At 43.1% G+C, this 22,548-nt stretch overlaps 1 protein-coding gene across 3 annotated transcripts in view; it reads right to left on the reverse strand.

Annotated features, from left to right (window-relative positions):
• ARHGAP23 (Rho GTPase activating protein 23) overlaps positions 1-22,548 on the reverse strand; it is a 343,140-nt gene that overhangs the window by 233,521 nt on the left and 87,071 nt on the right. Inside the window, exon 1 of one of the 3 annotated variants that reach the window (XM_077459395.1) lies at positions 6,145-6,708. The exons of 1 other annotated variant lie outside the window; for it this stretch is intronic. In XM_077459395.1, coding sequence (XP_077315521.1) covers positions 6,145-6,333 — 189 coding nt within the window. In that variant the 5' untranslated portion in view covers positions 6,334-6,708. Of the gene's footprint in view, positions 1-6,144; positions 6,709-22,548 lie in introns of those variants that run through there. One more of the 3 variants, XM_077459394.1, reaches the window with a different exon arrangement.

Consider the following 22,548-nt stretch of genomic DNA (forward strand, 5'->3'; position numbering starts at 1 on the left):
CCATGGCTGAAAATGCTTGCCTGTCTGTCGCTAACTTCAATACTGAGTCACTCTGATAAATATTAAAGTCACACTAAAACTCAGAACTTCTATTCTACACATATGTTTTAGGTCTAAACTGCAAAGTAAAAAAAAAAAACATTGCAATTAGCATTCTCTGAAGAGGGGATCACTAATGGCTGCCTCCATCCTAGATTGTAAGCTCTAACAAGCAGGGCTCTCCGATTTCCCCCCGTATTGAATTGTATTGTAATTGTACCGTCTGCCCTAATGTTGTAAAGCGCTGCATAACTGTCGGCGCTATATTAATCCTGTATAATAATAATACTCCAGTACAAGATTCCTAAATGTTTGGTAGCTCTGTAGATAAGTAGAATACATAATGTAACATCAAGGCAAGTTTTGAACTACTGTATGTGCAAAACAAAGTTTACATAAGTGCCAGTTACTCCATTAAAAATCTTTGTTTCAAGACAAAATACAGAACACTTGCTCATGGAGTGGCACACATTCAAACTTACTGAACAATGTCAGTGTGCCGAGATCAGCAATTCCTAAACTATGCAGTTTTCATCCAAGCGGAAGGAAACAGTGCAGGAAAAAGACATCGCTGACAGTCATAAAACTAGGAAAATAAGCACAAACCTAAGCACAGGAAATGATCCACTGCAAAAGCCATACTCACTGCTGATCCCTGTGACCTGTATGCAGCTCATGGCCATATACCATTGCTGTTGGACAATATACAAGTATTGCCTTGCTGCTTTGCATTCTAAAAAATGTCATTGGTAGGATATATTTATACAAATATTAATAACTAAAGTGTCTCTTATTGGAGATGTCCCCCTTTGTGTAAATAAACGTACTTTATAATGTATATCCCGTAAGTATACATTTTAATCGCAGAGACAAAATGCCAAACATTTAAAACAACTTCAATACGTCTATATGACATACTGAACTATAGCTTTACATTACTCTTTACATTTGTGTTTAGACATGTTGCATTATTTGTGCTCATAGGAAGCTGCTGCCCATTTTTTTTGAAATTGTGCATCCACTGTCCATCCATTTCTTAAATACAAACAACCGCTTATTGTATATACACACACTATATATGCATGTGGCTATTCTATTCTGGTGCTACACTGCAATATGTTCCAACAGTAATCAATTTTTTGATGATTGGCCGGAGTGGCTGATACGGTGCCTTTAAAAAGTATTCCTATCCCTTAACATGTTTCACATTTTGTTATGTTACAACCAAAAACAAATGTATTTTATTGGGATTTTATGTGATAGACCAACACAAAGTGGCACATAATAATTGTGAAGTGGAAGGAAAATTATAAACGATTTTTAAAATGTTTTTTAAATAAATATGTGAAAAGTATGGCGTGTATTTGTATTCAATTGAAAAGGGATAGTGATCTGCGCAGTTCCTCGAATATCACAATGTGTAGTATTGAGTGCGATAATACAAATAAACAAGTAAATCCAAAATTAATGTCCAAGGGTCAGTGAATGAATAAATCAAAGTCCTCTTAAAGTGGAGGGGCACTCAAAAAAAAAAAAAAATTGCCTAAAAATAATTCTAAAAAAATTTGGAGGAAAAAATAAAAATGTAACTTATCAGAAATGCCTGTTGCTAGGCAGATCGTCCTAATCTGCCTCTTCCTATTCCGCTGTGATCTTCAGTCTACTCCTCCTTGTGTCGTTTTCTAGTGAATGGGGTGCGGTGTTCTAGGAACTGTGTGTGTCCCAGAACACAGTGAGCCCCATTCACAATGCGCTCTGCGACTCGCGCATGCGCAGTAGGAAACGGGCAGTGAAGCCGCAAGGCTCCACTGCCTGTTTCCATTAATTGGAATGGCAGCGCAGGGACCCGAGGGATGATCGGCCTCGGGCGGCCGACATCGCAGGCACCCAGGACAGGTAAGTGTGCTTATTAAAAGTCAGCAGCTAAAGCGTTTATAGCTGCTGACTTTTTATTTATTTATTTTTTGTTTCCCGGCTGGCTCTCCCCTTTAAGTTGAACTTCAACTAACAAAGATATATTCCCATGCCTTCACACAACTTCTCAGTGCTCACAGAACTCTCACCTCTATGCAGTGAATAATCAACCTCAAGGACACATATAGGTACTGATGATATCCAACCTCCAGGCTCTATGCTCTTAATGTATCACTAAGCCCACGTACACACGGTCGGAGATTTTGCCAACCAAATCCGTCGGATTTTGCCCGTCGGATTTAGTCCGACGGATTGTGTCTGAAACTGTTGCATACACACGGTTGGGCCAAGTTGGCGAAAAATCCGAGCTTTCAGAACGTGATGACGTAATTTCGTTACGATGGGACTACATTCAGGCTAGTAGCCAATAGCTTTGATGTAGGAATTTGATCTGAGCATGCGTGGCACTTGGTCCGATGAAAATGCTCTACACATGATCGGATTAGCTCCGTCCGGCCCAGTTGGTCGGGAAATATTTCCAACATGTTGGAAAATTGGGTCGGACGGAGATTCGGACGGAATCAATCCGATGCATACCACACACAGTCAGATTATCTGACGACATGGTCCGATAAAACTCATTCCGACAGATTCTCCGACCGTGTGCACAAGGGCTAAGGGCTCCGGTTCACATATAGAAATGGAATAGATAAAATGCCTCCCATAGTGTAAAATGTATTGAACAAGCGATGGTTTATTAAAAGACAAGTGGATGCTTACATCAAAAAATTAAAAAGCGCAATGAGATAAAACGGCGTTAGAACACCTCCCACATCACTTCCGGGGCTATGACGCACTCTGGCCACTTGTTTGTCACTTTTATTAATTTACTCACTCGCTCTGTTTAGACCATCTGTGAACAACAATTGTCAAGTCTTGCCACAGATTCTCAATTGGATTTAGGTCTGGACTTTGACAGGGTCATTCTTACACATGAATATGTTTTGATCTAAACCATTCACATGTAGCTCTGGCTGTATATTTAGGGTCATTGTCCTGCTGGAAAGTGAACCTAGGCCCCAGTCTCAAGTCTTTTGCAGACTAACAGCTTCCCTGTCACCTGCTGAAGAAAAGCCTCCCCGCAACATGATTCTGTCTCCCCACCATGTGTCACGGTGGGGATGGTGTATTCAGGGTGATGTGCAGTGTTAGATTTTATGCCACACAGTGTTTTGCTTTTAGGCCAAAAAGTTATATTTTGGTCTCATCTGACCAGAGAACCTTCTTCCACGTTTGCCGTGTCCCCTACATGGCTTCTCACAAACTGCAAACAGGACTTCTTCTGACTTTCTTGCAACATTGCCACTCTTCCATAAAGGCCAGATTTGTGGAGTGCATGACTAATAGTTGGCCTGTGGACAGATTCTCCCACCTGAGCTGTGGATCTCTGCAGCTCCTCCAGAGTTACCATGGGCCTCTTAGCTGCTTCTCTGATGAATTCTCTCCTTGCCCACCTGTCAGTTTAGGTAGACAGCCGTGTTTTGGTAGGTTTGCAGGTGTGCCATACTCTTTACATTTGATGGATTGAACAGTGCTCCATGAGATGTTTGGGATATTTTTTTTTTTTTTTTATAACATAACCCTGCTTTAAACTTCTCCACAACTTTATCCCTGACCTGTCTGGTGTGTTCCTTGGCCTATATGATGCTGTTTGTTCACTAAGGTTCTCTTACAAACTTTTGAGGGCTTCACAAAACAGCCGTATTTACCGAGATTAAATTACACACAGGTGGAGTCTATTTACTAATTAGGTGACTTCTGAATGCAATTGATTACGCTAGATTTTAGTTAGGGGTATCAGAGCCAATGTGTGCTTCCGTGGTCAGTTTGTGTCCCGTGTCTTCTTATATGGAGGTACAGGATGCTGTGAAAGCACAGCAGTGCCTTTAATCTCCCCTAGTCTGTTTTGCTGGTATGCGACTGCCTAGCCATGCACTGACGCCAGTACAAATCATATAGTCACGCCCACCATGTAGACATCCCAAAAGGTGTTCTATTGGGTTGAGCTCTGGCGACTGCGGGGGCCATTGGAATAGAGTGAACTCATTGTCATGTTCAAGAAACCCATTTGAGATGATTTAAGCTTTGTGATATGGTGCATTATCCTGCTGGAATTAGCCACCAGAAGATGGGAACACTGTTGTCGTAAAGGGATGAACATGGTCAGCAACAATACTCAGATAGGCCGTGGCATTTAAATGATGCTCAATTTGTACTAAGGGGCCCAAAGTGTGCCAAGAAAATATCCCCCACACCATTGCAGGATGGATCCATGCTTTCATGTAGTTTACTCTAAATTCTGACCCTATCATCTGAATGTTGCAACTGAAATTGAGATTCATCAGATCAGGGAACATTTTTCCAATCTTCTATTGTCCAATTTTGGTGAGCGTGTGCGAATTGTAGCCTCAGTTTTCTTTATATCTGACAGGAGTGGCACCCAGTGCGGTCATCTGTTGCTGTAGCCCATCTACTTCAAGGTTTGATGTTTTGTGCATTTAGAGATGGTATTCTGCATACCCTGGTTGTAACGAGTGGTATTTGAGTTACTGTTGCCTTTCTGACAGCAGGGCATTTTTGTTCACACAATGTCTGCTCACTGGATATTTTCTCTTTTTCTGACAATTCTCTGTGTTAGCAAGTCGTCTTCACCACATCTAGTTGCATAAATGCATTGAGAGTTGCTGCCATGCGATTTGCTTATTAGCAATTTTTGTTACCAATCAATTGAACAGGTATCATATAATCTACAACAAATATTCTCTTTGGGGTTCACACTGACTTTGTACAGACCACGGATCCACACAGGCATGCTGTGGTCCTGCACAGTGTGCCTGTACAGACAGAGGGACGAGAGAGGGATGTCACAAGAGGCAACCTGACCACGCTAGCATGAAACTACAGCCATGCTTAGCATAGGCAGGATCAACCAGGTAATATAGCTCACCAGCAAGATAAAATAAAACAGCAACATCATAAAACAGATTTTAATACCTTAAAGAGACAATATAACAAGGTTTTTTTTTTAAATACATTATATGGCAAGTGGCTTCTAATGTGGTAGCTTAGTGTATTAAAGTGAATCTTCCTAAAGGCACAACTATTCCGATACATGTTTGGCTACTACTTTGGTTTTATGACAAGTGAGCTGAGGTTTGGAGTATTCCAGGGTATTTATCCCCAGAGATATAGATCCTCCTGCACAACTATGATGTACTATTTTTCACACAAGTTGGACTGGTTTAATATTGAAGACTAAGCAGGCATTACTACCCTGAACATTGCACTTAAGTTGCCCTGCAATGAGGATATACTAAACAATATGTTACATGTGCAATAATCTAGTCTTAAGCCCCATCCATACACACTATCAGTTTTTCCTTCAGATTTATCAAAACCATATAATATATGTGGTAAAACCTTAGGAGTTTAAACTTGTATGCAAATCAGACAGGCCCTTGCACTACATGGTTTTGGTAAATCTGAAGGAAAAACTCAGCAGAAAATCTGACAGTGTGTATGGGGCTTTACACACTGATCTATCCGCCACTCCCAAAACCTGCAAAAAAAATGTGGACTACTTTTGGAACATTTCAGTGTGACATCAAAGCAGAATACCCCCTTTTAAATTATAGCATGCCCCTGCGCATCGGTTGCTTGCATAGGGAGCAGTGGACGTACAGATAAACAAAAAGGGGGCGGCACCAACCTATAAGCACAAAAAATGCAAATTGTCTGAACCTAAATGTAAAGAATAATGTGAAGTTATAATTCAGTATGTCATACAGTCTTTATTTGAAGTGTTTTTAAACGTTGTCCTTTTGTCTGTGTTTTGCCTGTGGGCTACACAATATAAACAAAGTTTATTTACCGGGGGGGGGGGGGGGGGGGGAATCTCCAACAAGGCACTGCTAGAGTTATTAGTATTTCATTGTTTGGAGTTTATCTACACCTGGGTCTTAATATTTTATACATTTAGATCTGTGCCACATTGAGAAATCTGGTCCCAGTGGATATATCTATTTTAGTTATGCATTGTTTGATTCAGTTCAGATGAGGTTTCTGTAAAGACAGGCATACACATACAGTACACATTCTGCTATTATAGTGGAAATGGGTTATGTATCTTACCCTGTTCTTTACACCCCAAAGGGAACTCTTCGACTGGGTTAGAAATGTAGCTGACCCCAGATCACTGTACCTTGAGCTCGCAAGCCAAATACAACAGGGTTCTGGTGAGCTGCAATCCACTCCTACCACTTTCTCCCAGCACCAGTTTGGCCCCTGAGAGCCAGATGTACTTCTCTGCATGACAGGCATGTCTGCTAAAATTTAAAATCCACTTGCATGCTTCCGAAGTACTGCCCACCATCCTAAAGTTGTCTTCCTTTGATCGTTGATGCCAGGGATGCATGCAAGACAAGTGTCGACAATAACTGACAGGAGGGGGGATCTAAGGGATACACAAGACTCAAAGCTCAGCTGCTTTATGACAGATGAACTGTGCACATGATAAAGACAGACAACTCTACACTAATGCTGATCACAACACAAAAGAAAACAATGTAGACGTGTGCACACGCAGGCAGCAAGGAAAGGGAAAAGATACATTAGGAGAAATAAGAACAACTGAACAGAGAAGAAGGCAGTCACAGAGAACACAAAGGGAGAGTCACAGCCAGACATCAATAGACACAGGGGAAAACTCTTGGCCGCCTGCGAGGCATATGCCACGGGCTCTTACCCCACCCTATATTTGCCTCTCCCTCTCCACACCCCTTCGCTTGTCCCTCTCCACACCCTCCACTACCAGTCCCAAAGCTGACATCAGCACAAGTGGGGGTTCGCCAGAGAAACAGAAAACTTAAACTGAACATCACTGTCCAGACTCCGCTCACACCACTAACTATATAGAGGCTCTGCTCAGTATGTTTTTCTATGAATGACAGGCTATCCGTCTCACTGTGCCAAACTCTGTCTGATTGACAGGTGATGCCCAGCAGGGCAAAAGTATGTCAGCTGTGAATAATCAGGTAGGAAAGCGAAAAGAGCACCTTATGATAGGTCAGCTATACCGTGAGCCTGAGTGGACAACTGCAAGGGATCTATAAGGCAGGGCCATGGTGTTAGATGGTCCTCCAAGATTGATGTCATTGGGTCATGGGCTGTGTTCTGTACACACAGCGATCAAAAATTTGGAACAATCACTAAGAATAAAATGGTTTGCAAAATCATTGTCACTTCCTTTCTGAGCAGCTCTCTGACACTCAGCCATGTCCCTCTCTATCTCTTTGTTCTATACAGCTTTCCGTCTTCCTCACACTTCCTTCCTTCCTAAACATGTTCTCACTAACACACATCTCAGGGCCAGTGCTAGGGAGAGAGCCAGAGAATAGCAAAATCTGGGCAGAAGTGTGCAGAAAAGACAAGTCAAACAGAGGGCAGACACTGTAGGCACGCAGGAAACAGGAAGATGGAGGCAATATTGAATGAAGATAAGTGACAAAACAGAACGCTACAATTACATGGCATTAGGAAAAGAAGCAAAGCGTGAGAATAACCTACAGCCTACATCAGACAGGAGTCACACATTAAAGAACAGAACAGATCATGTTTTACCAGTCCAGCTTTCAAATTATTGTGCATTCTTATTTCCTCTAAGTGTGCATGGGAGTATATCCCACAGATTAGTGTGAACCACTTACCTGGGGGGCAAGGGGGAGTTATTAAGCTATGTGCTAATGCAACAAAAAAGAAAAAATATACCCAGAATTCAGCTTTAAGTACAGTGCATCCGGAAAGTATTCACAGCGCTTCATTTTTTCCACATTTTATTCAACCTTATTCCAAAATTGATTAAATTTCCTCAAAATTCTACAAACAATACCCAATAATGACAACGTGAAATAAGTTTGTTTGAAATCATTGCAAAGGTGTCCGTGTACAGCCATTTTCAGATCTCTATAGAGATATTTAACCAGGTTCAAGTCTGGGCTACTCAAAGACATTCACAGAGATGTCCCATAGCCACTCCTTTGTTATCTTGGCTGTGTGCTTAGGGTCATTGTCCTGTTGGAAAGCCATTGTTTCTCATGGTCTGAGAGTCCTTCAGGTGCCTTTTGGCAAACTCCAGGCAGGCTGTCATGTGCCTTTTAGGCCCCTTTCACACTGGGGTGGTTTTCAGGCACTACAGCGCTAAAAATAGCGCCTGAAAAAAATTGCCTCTTTCACACTGGAGCGGTGCGCTAGCAGGACGGTGAAAAAAGTCCTGCTAGCCGCATCTTTGGAACGGTGAAAGGAGCGGTGTATTCACCACTCCTAAACCGCTCCACCCATTGAAATCAATGGGACAGCGCGGCTATACCTCCGGCAAAGCGCCACTGCAGACCGCCGCTAAAACTACGGTAAAACTACGTTACCGCCGACGCCCGCACCACCCCAGTGGGAAAGGGGCCTTATTGAGGAGCGGCTTCAGTCTCGGTGCTCTACCATAAAGGCCTGATTGGTGGAGTGCTGCAGAGATGGTTGTTCTTCTGGAAGGTTCTCCTCTCTCCACAGAGAAATGCTGGAGCTCTGTCAGAGTGACCATGGTGGTTCCAAACTTCTTCCATTTACAAAAGATGGAGGCCACTGTGCTCATTGGAGCCTTTAATGATGCAGAAATGTTTCTGTACCCTTCCCCAGATATGTGCCTGGTTTGTGCTCTTACATACACGGTTAACGGTGTAAACTTATATAGACAGGTGTGTGCCTTTCCAAATCATGTCCAATCAAATGAATTAACCACAGGTGGACTCCAATCAAGTTGTAGAAAAGTCTCAAGGATGATCACTGGAAACAGAATGCACCCAAGCTCAATTTTAAGTGTTATGGAAAAGGCCTCTGAATACTAATGTACATGCAAATTTAAAGTGGTTGTAAACCCTTACAAACCACTTTGACCTACAGCTAAGCCTAGATTAAGGTTTACCTGTAGGTCCAAGAAATATCTCCTAAACCTATACAGTTTAGGAGATATTTGCCGAAAGACAGGCACCGCCGCCTATGGCGCATGCACCGCAGACAGCCGCGTGCCACAGTTAACGGTGATATGCCGCGAGTGGCAGCTCCCATTCGCGGGAGTGACGTCATCGCGGCTCCGACGAATGACAGCGCCAGAGCAGCGAGACCCACCAAGAAGATGGATGCTCCGGACTACATGGGACAGTGGTGATTTCGCTGGCACCTGTGTCAGGTAAGGGACACATAATGGACTACTATGCGATGCATAGTAGTCCATTATGCTTTACCTTTGCAGGGAATCAGAGGAAGTAAACCCATCAGGGTTTACTTCATCTTTAAGTTTTTTATTTTTTAATAAATTTGCAAAGATTTCAAACAAACTTGTTTCACGTTTTCATTATGGGGTATTGTTTGTAGAATTTGGAGGATATAATAATGAATTTAATTTATTTTGGAATAGGGCTGTCACATGACAAAATGTGAAAAAAGTGAAGCGCCGTGAATACTTCCTGGATGCTCTGTATTCCCATTAAAGAGATTCACCCTCTTGATTTGTCCTGGTGACCATTCTCAACAAAAGTGAAAGAAAATCCCAAATATTAAGTGGTCGCCAGAACAGAAATAGAGGAGAAATCCTCCAAAGAGAACACTGGTTCTGGTGACTACCAGGGTTTTCCCTCACTTTGAACAGATTTCCTTTTATTCCTGTTGTGGCTACGAGACAGGAAGTAAAGGAAAAAACTCCAATAGGACACAGATGGCAAAAAAAACCCCCAAAAAAACAACCTTTATAGGAATGGCCGTGACTAGCTGCTGACAGGCCAATTAATCATAGTCAACACCACCCTCTGCCACCACTGCCTACTCTATGCCCTCTGCTCAATACTCGCCACCTGCGATTAATTATCCATTGCCCCCAATGCCATTTCACAGCTGGCTTTCTTTCTTATAGAATGCTGGGCAAAGAAATCAGTGAACATCTCTCAAATTCCCCAAACTCCAATTTTATTTTAGCTCAAATGTACTTAGTACTAAGCATTTCAGATTTAAAGGAAGTGCAAAGTGGCAGCTGAGAAGGACTTTGGAGACTCTCTTTCCATGACCTCTTTTTCCAGCTCAGTTGATTTCAGCGGCAGCTGATGGTTTTCTTTCTTTGGGGGGGGGGGGGGGTAGCATACAACCTCCCCCCCGGGAATTATTTCGGGAAGGTATGCGGGCTCATATGGCGACCTCCTACGGGCAGTGGGTAGCAGCTCCTGTGTCCTCTTCCCTTTTTCAGCATCACATCGGCTTCTGCCGTGTGGTTCCTCCCCCTGGGCGTCCAATAGGATCGCCAGGCCTTTCAGCCAATCAGGTGACAGGTCTCAAGAACTGCTTCCTGAATGGCCGGGAGGAGGATCAGGGTGGTCATTCACACAATGCACAAAAAAGAACCCTAACCACTAAAGGACTTTGATAGTACTATTGAAATAAAACATCAAGAATTTCATTGTACAAACGTTAAAATCATTTCAATGGCATAGAAAAACATGTAAATACATAACACAATTGTAGAAAAAATTTCCCTGTGATAATGTTGTACATTTATTTATTATTATTTATTTATCACTCTACTGCAGCTAGGTGGTGATTGGCTTGCGGTAACATCACTTCAACACAGATGCATTTCACGGTTATAAAAAGCCAGCTTCTTCAGGAAAATAGGGCTATACTGTGAGATCTGAACAATGTAAAATAAACAATGTTCATTTTACAATCAGCTGTCACCAACTCCCTCAGTCTATTGAGTAGTCCACATGGGTTTACTCAGTCTGCCATAACCAACTATAGTCACAGTAAGTAAATGAACAATAATCTCACGTCTCTTGAATGCTGGTATGGTAAAGGTTGTTCACTGAGTAAATGGGGTGGTTGAGCAGTGGAAGGAAGAGCGCTTCGTGTCACTGCCTCTGTTCCCTCTACAACATTCTCAGAGAAATTTTTCCTACAATTTGTGTTCTGTATTTACATGTTGTTCTAGGTCAGGGATATGCAATTAGCGGACCTCCAGCTGTTGCAGAACTACAAGACCCATGAGGCATAGCAAGACTGACAGCCACAAGCATGACACCCAGAGGCAGAGGCATGATAGGACTTGTAGTTTTGCAACAGCTGGAGATCCACTAATTGCAGATCCCTGTTCTAGGTCATTGAGATGATGGCCTCACCTAGAGTATGCTGTCGAGTTATGGGCACCAGGCCTCAGGAAGGATGTACTGGAAATGGAGCGAGTAGAAAAAAGGGCAACGAAACTAATAAAGGGACTGGAGGATATTAGCTATGAGGAAAGGTTACAAGCACTGAACTTATTCTCTCTGGAGAAGAGATGCTTGAGAGGGGATATGATTTAAATTAACAAATACCATACCGGTGACCCCACAATAAGGATAAAACTTTTTTGCAGAAGGGAGTTTAATAAGACACGTGGCCACTCACTAAAATTAGAAGAGGTTTAACCTTAAACTGCGTAGAGGGTTCTTTACTGTAAGAGCAGCAAGGATGTGCAACTCCATTCCACAGGCCATGGTTTCAGCTGGGGGGGCATTGATAGTTGAAAAAAATAACTATTAGATAAGCACCTGAACAACATACAGGGATATACAATGTAATACTGACATATAATCACACAAATAGGTTGGACTTGATGGACTTGTGTCTTTTTCAACCTCCCCAACTAGGTAAATATGATTTGTACAATAAAAGTCTTGATATTTTATTAAAATAAGTCCTTTAATTAGTGGTTATGGTTCTTTTGTTGTGTATTATATAATTAGGACGTGATACTAGACAAATATGTAGTAGAGGGATCTTTAGTGGCCCCTCCTCCCAAATCCTTCAGTATTGTCACACAACTGGGTGGTATCAGGGCACAGTGCCTTGCGCCCTGAGCCCACCCTTTTTTGAAGCCTATTGGAGCCTCTGGCTCTTATCACATACTTAAAAAAAAAAAAAAAAAAAAAAAAACACATCCCTGCCATTTGAATCCACGTGTCCGATGCCCTATATGTAAATCAGGGGGCCGGATGCATGGATGGGGGGCACCCCTAATGGACGGGCCACCACTGATTGGTTTAAATCTCATGACTTTTTCCTAAAGAGGACCCATCTCTGCTAGTTTGTAAAGTAAGAAGCAACAAGGGATTACTGGAAAGGCAAGTATTAGTCAGGAGAGGCCTTTTCATAGACACTGTCAAAGCAACATTAAACCTTGATTTTTATTTTTTATTATTATTATTATTACAAACGTGGTATTCTTACCTGCTCTGTGCAATAGTTTTGCAAAGGGCAGCCCCAATCCTCTTCTTCTGGGGTTCCCCGTGGGTGTTCCAGGCTCCTCCTCTTCAAAGTCGATTTCCACAGGGGCACCCATGCGGGCTCTCTCCTGAGCTGCCCTGTCTGCGTCTATTGACACAGAGCGGGCGGCTCAGCCTTGCCTTCCCACTCATCACAGCATAGGACTGACAGCAGTCGCTGTTCTCACTCATACACATAGCTTGATCGGACCAAGCTCAGGTAAGTATGGGGGGGGGGGGCTGGGGTCATTTTGCAACACAGATGGATTTTCACCTTAATACATAGATGCATAAAGGTGAAAAACCTTGGGGCTCTAGAACCACTTTAACCTTCCTTCTTTGTTTTTCTATGCAGCACATGACAACGCACAGATTGCTCTAATGTGTGCATGTACCACGCTGAAACACACTTGCGTTTAGCTATGATGCCAAAGTACATTGGGACGCCAGAATGACTAGCACTGTAACTGCCTTGCAGAAGTCACTTGAGGGGAGGTCCGTCTAGTTCTGCTTTAAATTGATGAACACCACAGACAAAGATTTAAAGCAGTTTTTAACAGGTTTCGGCAAACAAAAAAAAAAAACTTCACTAAGGTATGAAGTAAAAAGTACCTCTGTGCCAGGTATAGAAGTAAAATACTAAAATAATCCGGTGATTATTACATCATAGCACAATCATAGCACAATGGCTTTGTCTACTCTACAAGGACATGTGGTTAAGGCAAATAGATGGTACAGGGAATTAATACAGCTGGCGTAGACTACTTCAGCGTTTTAAAGCGAGTTACACACAGTTTCCATTAATCGGTAAAACAGACCATATACCAACTAAACTACAGACTGGGTCTGCAGGACTTTCACATTGCAAACACAACACAAAAACCCTGACTGAAATGGGTGCTAGGAAATTAATTATTCATACAGGCTGAAAACAAAGACCACAAAGGGGAGAAAAGGAGGTTGGTCTGGACTGTTAACTCATTGTGAAATGGAGATGTCTTGTATATCAATCCACAAATCCATAGCTCTCTAGACTAAAAGGTACAGCAATATTACCCCATAAAATCACTAGTCTTTTTGTTAAAATATAATTAGCACAATTATTAGCTGGATTTACAGTAGACAATATTTTACTGATTTTAAATTGGATCTGAACACAAAAAAAAAAAAAATGAAGATATGCTATATTATGTGGAACATCAAAAAATGTCAATTGTGCCTTCCCAGTACAGTGAAAATGTGTTTTGACTTGAATTCCTTCTGAAATAAAGAAGTGCACATCCTGGTATGTGTTGGTGCCTAGACACTCATGTGCCCAGGACTTATCAGCTGTATATCTAAAGCATGAAGCAAAAACTTCCTCAGAGACCAAGGCATGCAAAACAAGGCACTGTAAAATCAGTAATGATGGGAAAAAAACACCTGTGAGGTGCCCACAGGTAGAAATCGTAGTCCTTTGTCTACCTCCTTTTGAGCACAGTTTACAGAGTCTTATTAAAGCGGAGGTCCACCCTAAAGTGGACCTCCGCTCATCGGAACCCTCCCCCCCTCCGGTGCCACAATCGGCACCTTTCAGGGGGGAGGGGGGTGCAGTTACCTGGATAATCCAGGTAACTGCACCCACTTCCGGGATAGCTCTCTGCGGAAAGGGGCGTAACGTACGCCCCTTTCCGCAAGTGCCCGCCCCTTCCCGCAAGTGCCCCGCTGCCTGCTGGGAAACACACAGATCCCAGAGGCAGCGGGGAGCGTCCTTATTGCGCAGCGCGATTCGCGCATGCGCAGTAGGGAACCGGGAAATGAAGCCGAAAGGCTCCATTTCCTGATTCCCATACCCAAGATGGCGGCGGCAGGACCCGACAGGCGACCTAGAGATCGGCTTCGGGTGCCGACATCGCGGGCGCGCTGGACAGGTAAGTGTCACTATTTTAAAAGTCAGCAGCTGCAGTATTTGTAGCTGCTGGCTTTTAAAAAAAAAAAAAAAAAAAAAAAAAAAACGCGGAGTCCCGGTGGACTCCCGCTTTAACAACTTTCCTTCCTGTGCCAATTCTGACACTGATTCAGACAAAAATTAGTTAAGACGCCAAAGTTTCCGACGTTTCAGGCGTCAAACGTGTCTAAACGCAGTAACCCACATTTCGTTTATAGGCATTTTTTTATTTTTGGTCATTTAAAATTTTTTATTTTTCTTTAGAAACGCTTCTAAAACGCAAACGCGGCAAAATGAATGTTTTAAATGTGGGTTACTGTCAAGTTAAATCATTCAGGAGAGGTTGTAAAAATGGCCGATATACATGAAGCCTTAGAACTCCCAAACATTACATATATTAATGTCCTATAGAATAAAATAATGGGTGTTGCAATTTTTTTTTATGTCACACGGTATTTGCACAGCAGTTTTTCAAACACAATTTTTTTTTAAAAGATACTTGAATGAATTTTATTACATACAAACAGAATATAATACCCAATTTTTTGGTAAAATGTAAAAGATGTAAACGATGTTATGCTGAGTAAATAGATATCTAACATGCCATGCTTTAAATTTACATACGCCCGTGTAATGGCACCAAACTAGGGAACTTAAAAATCTCCACAAGCAATGTTTTAAACTCCTTTTACAGGTTACCAGTTTAGAGTTACATAAGAGATCTGACACTAGAATTATTGCTCGCGCTCTGTTTGCGACGATTGGTCACAAGTGAGGTGCGTATGCATATGCACGCAGGACTTACACATGCGTTCGCATTTGTGCATAAGTACAGGGGGCATTATTTTTTTCATCCGTCTCTTAAAGAGGAGGGCCGCCTGGGGGAAACCAAATTAAAAGTCAGCAGCTATACTGTAGCTGCTGACTTTTACTATATGAATACTTACCTGTCCAGGAGGCCTGCAACGTCGGCACCCCAGCCAACCTTCGGATCGACTGTCGGGTGCAGCCGCCGCCATTCCAGGCAGGGGAAGCTACTGCACATGTGGGAAGCGAGTTGCGCTTTCCGATTGGCCCAGCGGCGGAGGAAGGAGGAGGGGGGCTGAACTTCCGAGGACAGTGCCATGGCCCCATTTCCCGGAAGTGGATCTGTCAAAAACCAGGACCCCATTCCCCCCTCCCCTTTGAAGGGTGTCAAATGTGACACCGAAAGGGGGGGGGGGGCAATTAAATTTCACTTTTTGGTAGAACTCCGCTTTAATTTATTTTGTATTAACTTTTTTGCTATCACAAGGGATAAACATCTCTTGTGACAGCATGAGCCATGACAGGACCTCTTTATGGAAAGATCTGGGGTTTATTAAACCCCAAATCTCTCCTCTGGCCTCACAGCCAATTGGACGCTTTCCCGGCTGTTATCAGCAAGATAAACAACTGACAAAATCCTCCTCGCTTCCGGTTCCCGAGGTTACAGAGGGAAGAACAACGTCAGCTCCTCTCTCTTTCTCTGTGTGATGTGCAGCCATCGCCGCCTGTCCCTGGCTCCACAGATGGGGGAGAAAAGCAACAACGATTAGGGGGACCCCCTTTCGCCGCCCTCAGAAGTGATCGATTGGCTGTTCAGCCACTCTAATCACTTCTGCTTTACAGAAATTAGGGAATCGGAGACTGCAAATTTTTTTTTTACAAAGGTTTTTATTAGTAGATAGCACAGGTATACAAAAACCGTCCGACAAGCTGTAAAACCCGATACATGTGGCATAACTTAAGGTTCAAAGTGGAGTGAGAAGTAGTTAGTGAGTAAAGTAATACCATAGGTAAGCTGAACCATTATATTAAAGAGGAGTGCCACCCAAAAGTTGAACTTCCGCTCATTTGTCTCCTCTCCCCCTCTGGTGCCACAATTGGCACCTTTCGGGGGAGGGGGACAGGATACCTGTCTTTGACAGGTATACAGATATCCTGTTCCCACTTCTGGGAGTCCGGGCCATGGCCTGGGACATCCCGCGGGCATTCCTCCTCTCCCTATCACTGGGGACTCTCGAATGCGTAGTAGGGTTCCCGATGTGAAGCCGTAAGGCTACACTGCCGGGTTCCCTTACCCGCAATGGTGGCGGCAGCACCCAATGCGATGCCAACGTCGCTGGACTCCAGGACAGGTAAGTGTCCTATTGTTTAAAGCCACAAACTACAGTATGTGTAGCTGCTGGCTTTTAATTTTTTTGGGGGGCGGAACACTGCTTTAGGGTGTTCTAGTGCTACTTGAAAAAAGGCATAACAATCTGTAGAAACAATAACAAAAAACAGAAGAGTTAGAGACGACCAAGCCTCAAAACTATGGAGAGAAACACTGAATTACTATCCACTCTCGGCTGTTAAGCCGCATGACTAAGTCTGTTGTGGTATAAAGAGAGATGTAGTGTAGGACTGTGTAGGATTGCCGACTGCAAATTTTAATACTGGGATGATGCCTGCCACTTCAACCCAAGGACGTCCATGGATGTCCTACGGTTGGGAAGTAGTTAAAGTATTTTGAATAAAAAGGGTCTGTTTATTAACCACTTACCAACCACTGTCAGCATATATACGTTGGCAGAATGGCATAGCCAATCATGTGGTAAACAGCCGCCAGCCAATGGCTGTTTAACAGCATCGTGACAAGCAGTGTTCCCGAAAACACTGCCACCGACGTGCATGCGCTCACGCCGTGCAAAGTGGGGTGGTACCATCTGTGATCGGCCGTGACTTTATCACGGCCAATCACGTGGTAAACAGCCATGCCTAATGGCTGTTCACCCCCCCTCGGTGGCGAGCGGTGTCTCTGTGACATGCCGCCAGTGAAGGTACAGGGCTGCGCACGCACGATCATGCGCATACCCTGTTTAAATGGACGGACGTTGGAACGAGAGCTGTGCCGTTTGGCCGTCATATGACGGCCGACAGGCGGCAAGTGGTTAAAGAGGAGCTTCAGGCTCCTTCAGAAAAAAAATTAAAAATCAGCAGGTACAAATGCTGGGAGCTGCTTACTTTTAGTATTAAGACACCTACCTGTCCAGAAATCCAGCGATGTCCTCACCCAAGCCGATTTTTCAATTGTTCTCTACTGCACATGTGCGAAGCACACTGCACTCTGTGAATGGAACGGCTGCGGGGGAATTTCCGGATGAGTTTTCTGTGGTAAACTCAGCCAGGAGTAGAAGCAGATAGAATACAAAAATGTAAGGGGTGTAGTCACTTTTGTGAGATGCTGTACAGACTGATTTTACTGTTGTGGGTTAAGTAACACTTTAACAGCTGTTCTAGAACATTAATATACAAGAAGGTATCCAAGCTGTCCCCTTCTCTTTGCTCAGCCCAGCACTCCAGTGAGCGTTGGAGTGGAAGAGCAGAGAGCTGGTGACTGACAGTCACCGATTCTCTGCTCAGTGAAGAACTGAGCAATCAGAGGTCCTTGGATGCCGATCTTAGAGGCGGCGGGGGACAAGATCCGCCTAGCTGAGTATTCTAATCCCACACTTCCCTTTTCAACTGCCCATACAAATATATTTAAGACACATTTGGAATCGAATAGATTCCTCCATTCAGGCTACACAACGAGGATGGGCAAATATCCCGCTCTCTATTGAGTTGTGACAGCTGTCCCCACTGGGTGTCAAAATACATGAACAGAGGCTGCACCTGATTGGATGCTGCTGCTGTTCAGCTGACAATTTTCTACACAGCTCATTAAATTTTTCAGATGAGTCAAATTTGACACTGGTCAAATTTTATCCAGTTTGGCAAGGTGTTTCTCCATTTGCACATGGTAGAAATGCACAGTCTTTACATCATCCAACAAAAGAACGCTTTGTGTGTATTGAGATACATGCAAGGTGTTATGTGAACGGCACCTTTCTAGGGTACCTAGAAAACAACAGAAAATCACTATAGTAGCAGTGACTACTACAGTGATTCCAGGCTGTGTAGAGGTGCATCATTTTGTGAAGATGTCTAGAAAAATTGTGCATAAACAAGTAGACAAACATTTTTACTAATAAAGCATAGGGGTATACTTTATCAAGTTAACATTTTTTTTTTAGAAGTGCATGATTCAAACCTAGTGTCAGGAACAGCAGTTATATCAGTGGGAAGTATTGGGAAAGAGTAAGCACATGATCAAACACCACTAATGTGTAATGTGTTCCCACTACTGAAGATGACTGGAAGCATGCCGTTTAGGCAGAGCTAGACATTGAGCTTGAATTATGGTCTTCCCTATAATGTATAACACATCTCAAAATATCAACTTTAGGTCAATGGATAGACAGAAGCAACAAGAACTCCTTGACTGCCAAGGAAATCTTGGTAGACCATCTCTGCCTTTCTACACATCTAGAGGATGGCTGTTTTTGTCAAGAAATGTATGGCTCTAAATTAACATAAAAAAAAAAAAACAAGAATCCATTATAATGGTCTGCAGTTTCCCAAACTTTGAAATACAAACACATTGATATTCAGGACATACGGGGGCACATCTGCATGAGCAAGGAAGATGGCCGCTTGATTCACTTGCTCTGCACCGTCAAAGTGATTCAGCTCACCTAACTAAGCACAACCCGCACTCCGGCACCTCTCACCCACCTCCCGTGGCTCTGGAACTCCTCAGGCTTCTAGCGGTTATGTACCACTTGTCCAAACAGCGCCAGAGAAACCGTCAGAATTCCAAGGCCTCCCCAGCTGCAGGTAAGGGAAGGGCAAAAGCAAGATGGTGCCAAACCCTCCGGAGCGTGATGATTAAACATAGCTCTCCGCAACAGATCCAGCATCCCCTACTGACAGTTTCCATCAATTCCCTACAGATTTGGGCTGATGGTGGCTGTCTCACTTCCTTGACTTCCACATATTGCTGCCAGCCCGATGATTTCCTGGGGCTGTCTTGGTGCATTTTTTATTGCCCTCTGTAACAATATCCTATGCTGCATCCAGTGTTCCAGTACTACCCAAAGGGCTGCAGTGGACTCTAGGGGTGTTTGTTCCCTGCTCACCTAATCCCTTGCTTCGAACCCTGATATTGGAATGTGGGTTGCTACCCTGTCATGGGCCACCCCATTTGTGAGATGGTGTCCTCCTTTGATCGATGTTGCAACATAATGGGTTCCTAGTTATCGGTATTACTGTTGATTGTTCTGGGGTGGTTTAAGTGTGGCAGTTTGGGTCCGGTCATCTGGCCACCTCCTGCCATTACTGCTTCAGGAGATTCCTGAATGTTACACAGTGGGTGGGCATCTGGTTTCTAGATGGGTTGTTTATTTACTATATGTTGGACGATCATCCCAGATGGCTTGCGGTTACTTTTATATAGTCGACAGATGACTGTGGCCTCCAGCCCCCACCCATTTCATTGGTTAAACTGCCTATATTATTATGAAAGTTCTATATTTCTACTTAATGGTTTAACAGGGTTGAGACGATGATATTTTCGGTCGCTCATTCACCCTTGGAGGCCCCGTTTCAGGATGGCGGCCCTGGATGACTGGGGGACCTATTTTTACATACATTCATACAGGCAGTCCTGGAGCTAGGAACAAATTAGGGACTGACTGTTCTAAAGTCAGATTTGTTCGTAATCCGGACGCGCATGAGCACGATGTTTTCCGCCACCATTTTCCAATGTTTTACGCTGTTTTCCAACGTCATTTTCCGATGTGTCTGCTGGCGACACCTGCCGTTTGTAAGTAGGAGTCTTTTGCAAGTCGGATGATCGTAACTCAGGGACTCCCTGTATATCTTTAACCATACGAGTTTTTGCGCTTCCTATAGTGCGGTTTTGTGCTAATATTTTAGTTGATCTCCTCATTTTATTTTCTATATTTCCAAAGGACCACTTCTCCCCCTATGTGCTGGCAAATGGCTAAGACGGTGGTCTTGATCAACTTCCGACCTCCTTGTGGGCCCTTTGTCCCACACAGTGATGCATTTACACTTTACTTGTTCACTGTGCTATGAGTATTCCTCTGCCTTTTTGTGTCCTGCGGTTTGCTTCTTCTCTTTTCTTAAGTCTGCAGGGTGTGTGGACAGCGTAGTTTTTTTGCATGCTTCTTTGATGCCATGACACTGAACTGGTTGTCCCTGAATGTTTAGGGTATGAATTCTCCCCAAGAAAAAGGTTTTTAAATACCTTAAAAAACTAAAAAGTAGATGCTAACAGGAAACCAATTTTTCATCCTCCTCCTGCCCTAAATATTTTCCTGAGCAGCAGCTGGCACTGCATCTCTTTACTGCAACTAAACTATAGCAAGGGCATGGAAGACACATGTACTCAGCTTTGAGGTGGTTAAAAACCTTATAAATGATATTATGGTAAACGTAAAAGCCGCGCCATTGGTGGAGAGCGCTGATTGGGAGTCAGTCCGCTGCAAGTTTTCCAGCATGCACGGCCACTTCTGTTGGACAGACCAACATACACATGGACCAAACATCGGCCATGGTCTCCTGCCATTTGACTCATGCGCATGGGGCCTAGGTTCACTCCTGTGACCCACAAGAGAAGCAGGACCAAAAGAGCTATGGCCCTACTTTAAGATAACAATACCAGTGAGATAACCCTATGGATCCAGCGTTATTTTTCCACGTTCCTCAACTATTAAAACACGTGCACACACCTTAATTTGCTCACTGAAATATTAAGGTGCATGTTGGATCCAGTGCCTGTGGGACCATTATGCTATTTTTTCTGGACCTTCTGATCATTATGATATGCAGTTTTTACAAGTAGTAACTTGTCAGACTTACAATGAACAAAAAATAAATAAAAAACGGAACACATCAGCGCCAATGCTGGGTCACATATGAACTATATGATCTACTTCTCAGTCTTTTGGCCAGAAATGTATGCTCATACATGTTCTATGGCTGCGTGGCCTGTCAGAGGCCCTTTTTGCAGTAGTCATAAGAGTATGAGGGAAAGAGGGAGGGGCTTAGTGGGATTGAAGTGATGTTTTACAAAAGAAATACTCTAGGCTAGGATACAGAAGAAATGTGGCTTATTATATTTAAATTGTATTGGCGAGTCTAGTTTCTCTGTGACAAATGGCATGTGCATGAATGCACCACAAAGATCAGAGTGCTGACATCAAAAATATCAAACCCACACAACAGAGAGGAATGTAAATATTTAAGATTTAAATATTTAACATAACAGCCAGCATGGGGGGAGGAGGGGAGCAAATAAGTGCAGTAAAAGTTCACTTTAAGTTGTCTAATTGTTGAAAAATATGCATCACTCAGCTGCATTCTTTGCTTTTATAAGTCCATGTAGGAGCACCTTAATATACATTTCCAATTTTGCACACTAACTGGGTAACATCAACTTTATATGTGTTATATGTCTCCGTTTACATAGCATAACAAAAGAAAAGAAAAAAAAAATCTGCTTTGCTTTTTAGGTGTCATTTTCTGCATATCCCAATACTTTAATTCACACTAGTTCTTTGTTCATGAAGGGAGCAGTGTCTAGCATAAAAAATCCTGTCTGTGTTGAAGGTAAGAAACATTTTTTAGGTATGCTGTGTGAATGGGAATATATAACAAACGTATAGTGGGGTTTTCTCAAATTTGAGTTAAAAAAAAAAATACACCTTAAGATTACATTTTACTGCGTTCTTGAAAATAGCCCATTCTTTAGACTTACTTTCATAGACAATGGGTAATAATAAGTAGGTTAGATTGAAAAGCAACAGTGCAAGCACTAGCAGGCACAAAATACCTCAGTTTAACCACATTCTATATATAGTATCAAAAGAGAAGAATATTTTCTATTTACTGTCATTAATAGTAGAAGGTCCTTGAGAGCCCGTTCACACAGGGGCAACTCGGGATCAGACTTCAGGTCGCCCCAAGTCGCGCTGTTGAGAAAATCAATGTTAGTTAATGGAGTCGTCTTAATGTACACTATAGCAGTTGCTCCGACTTCAAAAAAGGTTCCTGTACTACTTCAATCCGACTTCTAGGCGACTTGTATCATTGATTTTATTGGAAGTCGCCTCCAAGTCGGATCTCCATCAATATTGAGGCGACAATATCGCCTCTCACAGAATAATCGGCTCTCGAGGGGGAACGCCACACCAAATTTTAAATTAAAAACCGGCATGGGTTCCCCCTCCAGGAGCATACCAGGCCCTTAAGTCTGGTATGGATTTTAAGGGGAACACCCCTACGCCGAAAAAACACCGTGGGGGTCCCCCCAAAATCCATACCAGACCCTTATTCCGAGCACGCAGCCCGGTCGGTCAGGAA

This window comes from Lithobates pipiens, unplaced genomic scaffold, assembly GCF_037356315.1.
Source record: "Lithobates pipiens isolate NorthernLeopardFrog02 unplaced genomic scaffold, aLitPip1_a1.2 Scaffold_28, whole genome shotgun sequence".
Taxonomy (NCBI): domain Eukaryota; kingdom Metazoa; phylum Chordata; class Amphibia; order Anura; family Ranidae; genus Lithobates; species Lithobates pipiens.